Below are 12457 nucleotides of genomic sequence, written 5' to 3'. Positions count from 1 at the left end.
TCTGCCCACCTCATCCTCCTTGGCTTGATCATTCTAATTATACTTGGAGAAGAGTACAAGTTATATACTAGTAGTACAAATTAACTAAACACATTTTATCATAAATAATTTTTAAATTTAATATTTATTGGTTTCAGAGACCAGTACTTTTTGTCACTCATCGGATGGTTCTTATAATTCTTAAATTCAGTTAATAAAGTTATTGGCTTTTTGTAGATTAATATGCGTGATTAAGATCCGCTCTCCAAAAACTGCTTGGTCATTGAAATCTAATTCAGCATTAGAATTACTGTATCGTGTAACGCCAACGAACAGCACCGGCTACCTCTGCTTCCATTTTATGTGTTAGTTGATAAACCAAAATAAAACGTATAAATATCAAAATATTTGAACTGGAAATGCACGACGCATTTGTATAAGCATCACTGAACTTGCCAAATTATCGTTATTGTGAAAGTGTTGGTATGTCACAACATTCTAAAATTCTAAGCATCAGTTCGCCACTCAAGTACATTCGCAAATTCGATACATGATCACAACTTCTGTCTTAGTGTGCTCCGAAAGAAGGCTTCATCAAGTTACATGCGATAGAACTGCTTCTCGGATTGTTAAATAAATCCTATACTTACAAGCCCCTGAAGACCTGGCCGTACATTAGAGCATAGTATTAAATTGTACCTTAAAGAAACAGGATACTGTGGCATGGATTCTTCAAATTGAACATAGAAACCAGTGGAATCCCTTGTGAACACGGTGATGAATTTTCATTCATTAATCATTGGCGCTATAGCCCTTTGTTAGGCCATGGCCTTTTCTTCAGTTTCGAAATCTTTTTTCACAGCCGGTAGGACTCCTTGGACGAGTGATCAGACCGTCGCAAGGCCGCTACCTACCCACAGGAAAACACAAACACAGAATAAACGCACACACAGACATCCATGATTTGAGTGGGATTCGAACCAAATATCGCAGCGCTCGAGCGGGGGAAGACAGTTCATGCCTTAGACCGTGCGGCCAATGTGATCGGCTGGTGATGAATTTTACTTTGCATAAAACGCGAGGAATTTTCGTGACTAGCGGAGTCAATACCCACTTCTGAACAAGGACCCTGCTCCACGGGGTTCCTCAGTTACTGGCTGTCACCACCGCGTATCAAACCCGTGCATACTTCATGGCAAATAATATGGAAAATCAAAGGTAAAATTGCTTAACACTAAGTCATTGATGTGTAGTGGGAGTGAGACTGCAAATCTCTGATATAGGTGGGACAAAAATTGTTTCTATGCTGTGTGTTGGTAAAGGTCTTGCACTGGACTGCTCGCTTTTACTTGGAGAACTACTGAATACGTAACCTGCAAACAGCGCTGAATGCATTCGGCTAAGAAAGGAGTTTCTATACTTCTCACCTCATACTACGTAGAAGTGAAAGAATAAAATAAGTAAAATCAAATATAAAAGACATTGTTTGTGACTGTTTGAGAAATGAACTTACTGGCTGTAACTGGAAGTTGCGTATTTGTGCAGAAGGCTGAAGTTCCCCACAAAGTCTACTTTCACATGTCTTGAATCTCAGATAATTAGTGAGATCTGAGATTATCATAGCGATGACTGGGATGTGACGCACCGTAGTCCGATATATGCTTACCGGCGATTCGGAGAACGTTCTTCCTTTTCTTTTCTGAAAAATGAGGCAGTATGTTCCTCCGAAACATATTTATATATCTACCAGACAACATAAACCACAATAGCATAGTCGGTATAGCGACTAGATACGGGTTGGTCGACCGAGGGGACAGTTCGAATCCTGGTAGGGCCAAGAATTTTCTCTTCTCCACGTCTTCCATACTGGTTCTGGGGCCCACCCAGCCTCCTATCCAATGGGCATTGGGGGCACTTTCCTTGGGGATAAAGCGGCCGGAGCGTGAAGCTGACTACTCCAAATAGTGCAGAGGTCAAGAAAATATGGATCTATACATCCAGTCCCCATTAAGCACAGGGACAACTTTACCTTTGTACCAGATCACGTGGCGTCACTTCCCATAACACAGTAATCCTTTGAAGTAATTCGCTTGATTATTAAATTACTGACTATATAATCTAATATTGAAACAGAGTTAATTGATAACGCAATTCGAAATGAGGATGTAGCACCGTTTAAATTAAACAGATTGTCCTTTATCAGTGCATTAGCACGACTGTGTGTCACTTCGACGGTGTCTGCCCTCCATACACATTTGTCATCGTGTTCCAGAAAAGTGAAACATGGACATTAAGGGAAAGACGGCTCTGGTGACAGGAGCTGCTACCGGTATTGGCCTCGAATACGTTAAGGAGCTCCTCAGGAACGGCGCACAGGTGAGTCACATGCTGCAGTGTACTCGGCTGTGTCAGGCCACCGGTACGTGTATCTTCTGGTGATTGGTTAGCATGAACTCTTGAATTTGATTTGTTCGATTCTGGTCCGTCACACTAACAATTACAGAGACAAAACAACTCCGTCCAGTGTGACTATTTAAGTTTTACTGCTTGAAAACTTAGCACCCTTACATGTTTCGATCCTTACGGATCATCTTCAGAGGGAACATCAATACTTATTTGGAAACTACTATCACAATGGGTGTTCCGAGTGCTAAATTACATACACACACAATGCCTGGAATACACAATATACACAAAATCCAACTTTCCCACAACCACAGCAACTTTCCTGGCATATTAAAGTCTTTAAAACTTTGTTGTTTAAGTTAACGTCACAGACACAGGAAGTATAAATTACGTGACACAGCACACTCTAGAACAGTGAAAACAACACAGCAAGCTACGAACAAACACAGGACGATTCTAAGAATCTCCTTCTCAAGATAGACAGGCGGCACAAGTTCAGCCCCCTTCAGGAAAGACGATAGGAGAAGTGACACGAACTCACTTGGTTTATAAATTTTAACTTAAACAACAAAGTTTTAAAAACTTCAATACCAGGAAAGCTGCTATGATTCTTGGTATCGTCCTGTGTTTGTTCGTGGCGTGCTGTGTTGTTTTTACTGTAACTTTAAAAATTTTAATATACCAGGAAAGCTGTTGTGGTTGTGGAAAAGTTTGATTTTGTGTATATTGTGCATTGCAAACACTGTGTGTATATGTAATTTAGCAATTTGAACACCCACTGTGATAGTAGTTTCCAAAAAAGTATCAATGTTCCCTCTGGTGATGGTCCATAAGGACCGGAAGATGTAAGAGTGCTAAGTTTTCAAGTAGTAAAAACTTAAGCAGTCACACTGGACGGAGTTGTTTTGTCTTCGTAATGAACTCTTGAGTATGAAAATGAAGGGTGTGTTTTGCTTATAATGTCACTATTTTGAACCGTATACATAACCACGTACTTTATGTACAATGTCGTCGAATCCTGAAGTGTTTGGTTAGATACCATAGTTAATTTCATGTTTCGGGAGAGCTAGGTTCGAGTCTCCGTCTGAAGACCAAATATTGTGTCTGATCTACTCATAAATTTGTATGCCTCTTTGCACGAATTGCATACAGTAATCACAGTATGCGGAACTCAATGTCCATCCGTCTGTCAGAATATTTAGAAGGGGTTCCCAAAATCATTCAGTAAAATTACTCACACTCCTCTCAACTGTATTACTCTCCATTCTTCAATTAAAACCAGGAACGCCTCGTCATGTCTGCAATGTGATTATTGCACATATGTTGTTGGGGTCTCCATGTAGGCCCTCTCGACTGAATCCACTGCGGGAACGATGGAGAATCATTGTCAATTCCTGACGTAGATAATTACGTCATCCCCAGAAACTTACTAGATTCTGTTTTCAACATACTTCTCGTAGGCCACGCGGTAGCGTAGTTGATTGAGGCACTATGCTACAAGCCGGAAGGTCGCGGGTTCGAGTCCCGATGAGGTGGTTCTGTTCAATTGACCTAATCCTTCCAGCCGCATTATGGCCCTGGGGTCGACTCAGCCTCTAAAAAAATGAGTACCACGAATCTTCCTGGGGGTAAAGAGTGGCCGGCGCGTAAGGCTGAACAACTTACCGCCATCTGTGAGCCGATTGTCTAGAGAAAATGTGGGAGCCTCGACGTCTCACAACCCTATTGGCCTCCACGGCCTGTTACAGGGATAACTTCACCTTCGCGTACTTCCGGTATTCGTGCGTGAGTAAGATCTGACGTATCCCACTTCCTAGACTTTTGGAAATAAATTATGTATGTACATCAGGGAGGTGCACGCGGTAGCGTAGTGATTAAGGCACTATGCTACAAGTCGGAAGGTCGCGGGTTCAAATACCGATGAGGTCATTGGATTTTTTCAATTGGCACTATGGCCCTGGGGTTCAATGAGCCTCTAACAGAATGAGTACCAGGAATTAAATAAATAATTTTCCTGGGGAGTAAAGCGCGGCCGGCGCGTAAGGCTGACAACCGTACCGCCATCTTTGAGCCGATTGTCTGGATAATGTGGGACCCTCACAACCCTGTTACAGGGATAGCTTTACTTTATGTACATCAGTGATTATTGTGATTACTTTATAACTGCTTTATGAGAGTACTTAGTAGAAAATAGGAGTCAAATTCTTCTCCCAAATTCGTATTCCAGCATGTGGCTGTTTGCGATCTGGACTCTCGCAAGGGGGAGAAGGCAGTGCGGGATTTACAGGCAGAGTATGGAGTTGACAGAGCTATTTTCATCAAGACTGACGTCACTAATACAGCTGAGTTGGAAGGTAACCTTATCGCCTTATTGAAGGAGATTCGTCATATACTGGAGACACTGGACTTGTTTGCAGAACTCTTCAGATCAGATAAAGATGGTTGTTAAATTGTTTGGAAGTGCAGTAAAACTTGGTTATAGCAACATCGGTTTCTGCGACACCTTGTCTATTGCGTCAAATATTCAATGGTACGAACTAATTCCTCATAAAGCAACTGTTTTTATACCTTGCTTAGTACGACATGCACAAATGCATCAACCTCGTATGTAACGTCATTTTCATTCCTGAATTTCTCTGATATCGTGGGAAAGTTCGATGTGTCTGCCCACCCTCACTTTCTCTACTTGCTGACGTGACTGTCCTGGAAGAATACGACCGCGGGCTGCAAGAGGAGCGTGGGTTTTATGCGAAAACAAGAGTGTGGGGTGGGACTGCGTGAATAGTGCAAGAGGACGCGGCAGGTTGTTAACTGCATTCCTTTCCTAGAATCTCGTCTAACAGGACCTCACATTGTCTACTTACCCTATAGTGTTCCTGCCTAAACCCAGAGAAGTGCAGTAGCGAAAACATGGCAATGAAAAGGAAAGTTTTAAGCATTGAAGAGAAAGTTAAAGTGATTCGTGAAATAGAAAATGGAAGGAAAAAAGCTGATGTATGCCACGAATTTGGTTTGGTGCATTCTACAATACAAACGATATGGAGAATCCATATTAATTCCACGTTAATGTTACGTTAGTCTGTACTTAACTACGTATTTCACTAAAAAATGCAACATTTTAACTCGGTTTTTGATAGATTTTTAGGTGACTAATATAAGGCTACTGTGGAAGTGCCCATTTCGGTTACAACGACATTCGTTTATAACGACACTATTTTTAGGTCCCTTTGATGACGTTATAACCAAGTTCTACTGTATATCGAGTGATTGCATATCCGTCCATCTTAGCCAGGATCCCGTTAACGCATAAAGGCACATTGGACAGAAGTGAAAGTTTTCCCTTCCTAAAGAAGAATAGATTTCCGGTATCCCATTTATATGTGCATCTGTCTCCCCTCTGCAACATCTGAGTCAGGATGCTGACGAATCTTAATGATCGTATGGTACGAATATGTAATGAAATTTACCCTCCACATTTGCATATTCTATTCTCTTATTCTGAATATTATCAACAGGGAAAACGTGCAAACTTTTGAGGTGCTACAGTCACATTAGCGCTATTCAATATACTCATCTGAAATTTTATACATTAAAAATGCTTAAAATGTGCATGTCTTAAAAGCTTTTATGACGAGTGAACCAGAGCTATATGTGGATATTTCCATTGGATTACAATAGGACATGAAATCTGGTACGATGTAAATTCATTTCTATAAATTTCACATGGAACATTATTATAAGCATGGCAACTATGTAGATTTGCAAGCCATAGAGAGAGATTCAAGCATTTAGGAAAGAAAGTCGTTGTGAGATTTTTCAGAATATCTTTTTTGTATTACAGAGGCGTTCAAGAAAACATACACAACATTCAAGGCTTTGGACATTGTTATTAACAATGCCGGTATCCTGGACGATGGTAGATGGGAACTTGAGATTGCAGTCAATGTGGTAAGTAGGCCCCGTCTCATTACACCATACTAAAACGAACTCCAATGCTACCGAATTACATAATTGCACATTCGTTTTGATTTTGTTCTCTGTAAGAAAATTGCTTAAAGAGGAGATCACATCTGAAAAATCTGAATTATATGTCACATTGTTTCAATATCTTATGATGCTTCGCATCTTCTTGCCAAAATTAATTAAAATATAGATCTGAAATTTGTAAATTGCACGTGTTGAAGACAATAAACCTTGCTGTTTAGTATTAAACGGATAGGAAAACAGTATATCTCTCCGCAATTCCTACAAACTGACCCTTCAGATTTCAGAGAAAATGAATCTGACTATTCGGAAACAAAACATGTTCAAATCCTCTCGAAAACCTTGCCGAATGAGTTCTTGGCTAATTTGGGTGGAGTAATCACGAAGTACACAGTTAAGAAATTGAACACGCTCAGATTCTTGGTAATCCTCCACGCTTTTGTGGAAAGATATATGAACACGCACACCACCTGTCATGTAATCTGAAATAATAGCGTTATATAAATTGGAATAAACATTTATTCACAAATAAAACAATTTATGAACTACCATTGGCAAAAATTTTTAGAACAATAAAAATATACTAAAGAAATAGAATAGCTATTTTGGCTGAGAACTCAACGCTCAAATTGTGATGTAGTGGGAAATATTTGTGTCCACTTTAGGAACCGTAATATCTGAATTAATGTTAAAATATTTTTCTTTCATGATACCAAAATCTTGTGTTATTTCAAGCCAGAAACACAGAATGGTGGACTTTCGCAAAGTTTTTCAGAGTTACAAGAATACACTGAAGGTTTCAGAATAGGTACAATCAGGTCCTGGCCTCATCGAAAATTTGTAGCATTATCTAGGCTCGATATACCATCACGTTTGTGTCTCAATGCTACGATAGTAACGGCTTGAATTTGGGAAGAATGTGTGTACTCGACTCGAAACAACGTCTTCTGTGTGAATCCTGATTGACGATATAATAACTTTGATTCTGTCAAGGATACACGCTAATTGTTATCTGTTTATTTGGACAAGGCCATCAGAATTAATGAAGGTCAGAGTCTATCATAGCACACATTAAGCCGTTAGCTGTTAGTGTTCAAATGACAACATAGGGATTAAATGTCAAGGTCATATGCGTTTAGACTAATATACTTAGACCGCACATGTAGGCGCCCCACATATGTACGTCATCTGCAGGAACGAAGGCACCATAGTGGTGAAACAAACAACTTATTACCATAAGAAAACAAGTCTCCGAGAAAGGAGCCTTCTTCTACATGTTTATGAAATGTAAGAGGGACAACCGTGTCAAATATTCTAATGATGTATAAACAAACAAAAAACTCCGTGGTTTTAGTCCGCAAACGAACTATACCGACCGAGCTACCGCCTCTTGTCGGCGAAGTTAGTGCCAAATTTGGCGGATAGAGAGTGTCGCGTGATCAGCGCAACGGATTCCCGCGGCCGTTAATCTCAGGTTTCTAGACCGGAGTCGCTATTTCCTTGAAATAGTTCCTAAATTAGCTCCCCCTCCTCGGTATCTGAAAAAATTGTAAGCTGTAGACAGTGGCTGATCCATTAATTCTGAGCGAAACACATGATGTCCTGTGACTTCGTCTGCGTATGTAGGTTATGTAAGAGTGTTATATCTTCATGAGGCTGTCCATTGTCACACTTAGGAAGCAAATATATTCACGAGCATGGGCCGCTATGAACAGCATTTGGTTCTTCCAGAACGCTGTTGTGAGGGGCACCTTGTTGGGGTTCCAATACATGGGAAAGGACAAAGGAGGCAAAGGTGGTGTAGTGGTTAACATCGCCTCCATTTTGGGCCTGGCTCCCATGGCAGGATGTCCCGTCTATGTTGGCACGAAGCACGCAGTCATCGGTATTACCCGTTCTTTTGGAGTAAGTACTACCCACAACAATGAGTACTCCATACGTGAGTACACAGGACTTCCAGGTACTTGAAGCTTCTTGGCCGGACTTCAGTTATAACTGCTTACATGTTAAAAGGCGACATAGGGAGAGTGACGGAGGGGTAAGAGGAGTAGCAGAAGAACAGGTGAAAGGGGAGATCATGGAGAGAGAGACGCTTTATTCTGAGGGCAGGTAATGCATCATACTGATCTCAGTAATGTACAAAAGCTTAGGCCATCCCTCATGGTAAAAGACTGCATACACACAATCTTCAATTTATTATGCTACAAAAGGCCGCGCCATAGCTCAAGATGTTAGTCGCTGGCTTCCCACCGCGGCAGCGCGGGTTCGATCCCGGGGTCTGGTCAAGTGGGATTTGTGGTGGACAAAGTAGCGCTGGGGCGGGTTTTCTCCGAGTACTTTGGTTTCCCCTGCCAATCTTCATTCCACCAATTGCTCCACAATCACCCTCACCTACCATCTGGTGCTGGTACAATAGTCCAGAAGTGGCCGCAGTGCAAGGGACTTAGTCCCACCCCACTAGCAATAAAAAAAGTTTTAAATTTTAGATTTGAGTTTGTGACAGTGGTGACTGTGATGAGGTATATTTTCTGGAATGTGATACCATGCAGTCCGATAAACTTCTACCAGTCCACACGGCGTATCATCCCTGAAGTTAGTATTTTTCAAGATTTAGTCTGTTTAAGAATGTGTCAATGATAGTACGAGTATCTGGGCCTGAGAGACAGGAAGTGACAAGAGGATGGAGGAACTTATTATCAAAGTTATGCAATGAAGGGTGAGATTGGCACGACATGTAACACGAATTGGAGAAAAGATAAATGCAAGAAAGAATGTCAGGAGGATAATCCGAAGACAAGTAATCACGTTGGAAACCTAGGAGTACTAGACAAACGGATAATGTTAATATGTCTCTAAAGGAACGAGTGTGGCAGATGACTATAGTTGCATCTTGCACTAACGACGGCTTTCCTAACATTGCCCTGAAGTGAGTGAGTCTACTCACAAGAGGAATACCATGGCGCGTTTCTGCTGACTTTATCTCTGATAGTAACGAATGTATGCAATGGAAACAGCCTTGAGAGTCATCTGTTCGATGTGCATAACGTTACTCCATGCCTCATTTATTCAAATAATATAAAAATTAAAATTTTAACATTTTTGGGAAGAACAAAAGTTGAAACAAGGGAACTGTAATTTTAATTAAATTTTTTTCCTTTTAATTTCCGATATACAGGCGACATATTGCGGCAAAATCTTAAGAATTTAGCGCAGTATTTACACATACTTTTAATATTAAATTTTAATTATCACGTTAGCTTTTGATCTTGTGAGCAACACTCTACAAGCAACTGAGTATGTTTTTCAGTTCGACTGACAATCAGTTATAGCCGTTGTCCTCGTTGGTACTGAATGGAGCACTTTCCGAGTACAAGCCAAACGTACAGATATTGAACTGACTCGATCAGAGAGTAATATTTTCTTGAACTCAAATTGTTATTCAGTATAGTTTTATACAGTTATGGCCTAAATAATAAATTTGTATACATATTACTCTTGCAGCTGCCTTATCACTTGGACCGAACTGGAGTTAGGGTGCTGGCCATGTGCCCCGGAGTGACGGACACACCCCTCATTTCGGAGGCCCATCTACGCCAGCTGATGGGGGAGTGGGGTGAGGAATGTGGTCGGGAGCTGGATGAACTTCCCAAGCAAAAGTGAGTACGATGCCACTCAGTCGTCGGGGAAACTGCCGATCTTACAGAATTGCTGTAATGTTCTCTTCTGTGGTCTATATAACGATGCAGTCTCTAGCTCAGAGTATAGGTTAAAGGCGCCGCATTTCGAATACTTAAGGTAGGAGCCCAGAACCGTGAATCATTAGTACTCTGTTGCGTGCAAGCGAACTACACCGATCGAGCAACCGCCGCTTATCGGCGAAGTAATTACCAAAGTAAAGGATAAAGGGTTCGTGTGGTCAGCCCAACGAATCCCCACGGCCATTAATCTCGGTATTCTAGAGCGGAGCCGCTATTTCCTTGAAATAGCTTCTCAATTATCCTCACGAGGCTGAGTGGACCGTGTTCCAGATCAACTAGAATTAGTACTTATTATGAACTTAAATGCAGAATATATTTTAAAAAGCAATACTAACCAGAAAGTTATAAAAGAAGGGTCTTCGAAAACGGTAGCCTAATTTCGAGTATGGGTGCATCCTTGTTTCGGCTAAAAAAAATTAAAAGTAAAGTTGTCCCTGTGCCTAACTAATTAAGCACTACGCCGTGAAGGCGTATGGGGAGTTAACGTCAAGCTGTGTCCTTATATAAACAAAATAATTTTGAGTCACAATTCAAATTCGACTGCTTATCGATTGTAAAATTCGCACAAGTACGCCTTTCAGGAAACCAATTACAGCCTGGGGTATATGGTCCCTTCCTCTCTTTTAGTGTCAGCCACCTAAGAACGAACAAAACCCCCAGGATGTGTTAAGTGAGGCTCCTAATTTCTGATGCTTGAAAGTGGCAGTCACGTTAAGTATCCGAAATCAGGCAACTGATCCCAACATGGCAACATAACCGGGAATTGAAGCTTTTAGAACCGATGGAAACAAGTTATTTACGCGTTATGACGTTAGTGTAAACAAACTGCAAGTTAAAACGCGGGTGTAGTTTCGAAACCTTATACCATATGAGGGAAGGTATTGCATCAGAGTAGGCAGAAATATATACGCTGACGATATTGCAACACTGCTACTTAAGCGTTCAGTCTGCCCCTCCTGAGAAGTTGGATGGACAAGAAGTGTAAAGTCCTGTGGCCACCACCGCACTGTTACCCTAACTTCCCGAAAAACCGCGCTATCCAAAATTTGGAGCGTACCCAAAATATGGTAATTTTGAACTATAGCATGGAATTATGAAACAAACTCCGTGGCCTGTAGTCCGCAAGCGAACTATATCGACAGAGCGACCGCCTCTTGTCGGGGAAATTAGTGCCAACTTTTGCCGATAGAGGCGGTCATAGAATGAAATGATAGGATGTTTATATTGCAGTGGTTAACCGTATACACAATTAATTCTAGTTGGTAGATAAGCAAATACAAGCTAATTAGTACTATACGTTTCAGTCATTCTCGATCGTCATAAGATCCAGTAATTTTCATAAATATGATGTAAATTGAAGAATCGCATATATTAGTTTTTGTTGCAAATTGGATCCAATTGCAATAAAACGTGTTGTTCTAAGTGTACAAATATAATGTATAATTACGTAAAATTTCTTAAAATGGTTCAAAATATGGTGTAATGAAAGTTATTTTATGGTAAAAATATGGCTACATGGTTATATTTCGTCATGAAACACTTGTATCCAACATGCTTCGTGAAGATAACATTTGAAGTGAATAATGAATTTGAAAGGATGTTGGAGGAAGCTGTCATGAACTAATTTGGCTACTATTCCCGAATTTGTCTGGAGGGACTGAGGAAAACCACGAAAACCTTGAGTCCGAATACCTGGTCTCCGTGTTTGAACTAAGGACTTTCAAAATACGAACCACGAGAATCGCCGTTAGCACGTCGGACTTTCGAACATTCCTGAAGGGAAGCCATATTGCCTATGTTCAGTCCGACCTTGGGGCTAGAATACCAACAAACTATGTCAGTAACACATTATTCTGTTGACAGACCTGAAAATGTGGCCAAGGGGATGATTCATTTGATCAAGAAAGGCAAGAACGGCTCGGTTTGGGTAAGCGAAGGCGGGAGTCCAGCCTACGAAGTTCGCATTCCTGACCGCCAAGAACTCAGGGTGGAATAAAGGACGCCACAACATCAACTACAAATTGAAACTCTCAGAGAATTTGTTGCTAGGTGAGCACCCATATAGAACGTACCTATGAAGAAACAGAACAGGACATCACAAGTTGCTTCCTTTACTCTGTCTCCATCAGCTTCCACTGAGATGAAACATGCAGATTCTGAGCACCAATATGTACGGCGCTAGTGCTAAACGTCCACACAACTGTACCCTGTTTTTATGTCGATTGTAAGGTAAAAGCGCTGAGGTGAAGAACTTGTAAGTTGTATTTAGTGATATTCATGCTTAATTCTGAGCCACAAATATATCTTATGCTTCAAGCTTGTGAACTGGC

General features: G+C 41.0%; 1 protein-coding gene across 1 annotated transcript in view; it reads left to right on the top strand.

Moving 5' to 3' along the window:
* LOC111865951 (15-hydroxyprostaglandin dehydrogenase [NAD(+)]) overlaps positions 1-12457 on the top strand; it is a 13529-nt gene extending 1072 nt beyond the window's left edge. Inside the window, exons 2-7 of the mRNA XM_023854392.2 lie at positions 2252-2355; positions 4613-4739; positions 6227-6333; positions 8101-8274; positions 9871-10025; positions 11991-12457. Of these exons, the coding sequence (XP_023710160.1) occupies positions 2263-2355; positions 4613-4739; positions 6227-6333; positions 8101-8274; positions 9871-10025; positions 11991-12123 (789 nt within the window). The 5' untranslated portion in view covers positions 2252-2262 and the 3' untranslated portion in view covers positions 12124-12457. The remainder of the gene's footprint in view (positions 1-2251; positions 2356-4612; positions 4740-6226; positions 6334-8100; positions 8275-9870; positions 10026-11990) is intronic.

The sequence above is a fragment of the Cryptotermes secundus genome, unplaced genomic scaffold (assembly GCF_002891405.2).
Source record: "Cryptotermes secundus unplaced genomic scaffold, Csec_1.0 scaffold3338, whole genome shotgun sequence".
NCBI classification, from domain to species: domain Eukaryota; kingdom Metazoa; phylum Arthropoda; class Insecta; order Blattodea; family Kalotermitidae; genus Cryptotermes; species Cryptotermes secundus.
The sequence above is the reverse complement of the archived record's forward strand: the minus strand, read 5'-3'. Positions and strand labels throughout refer to the sequence as shown.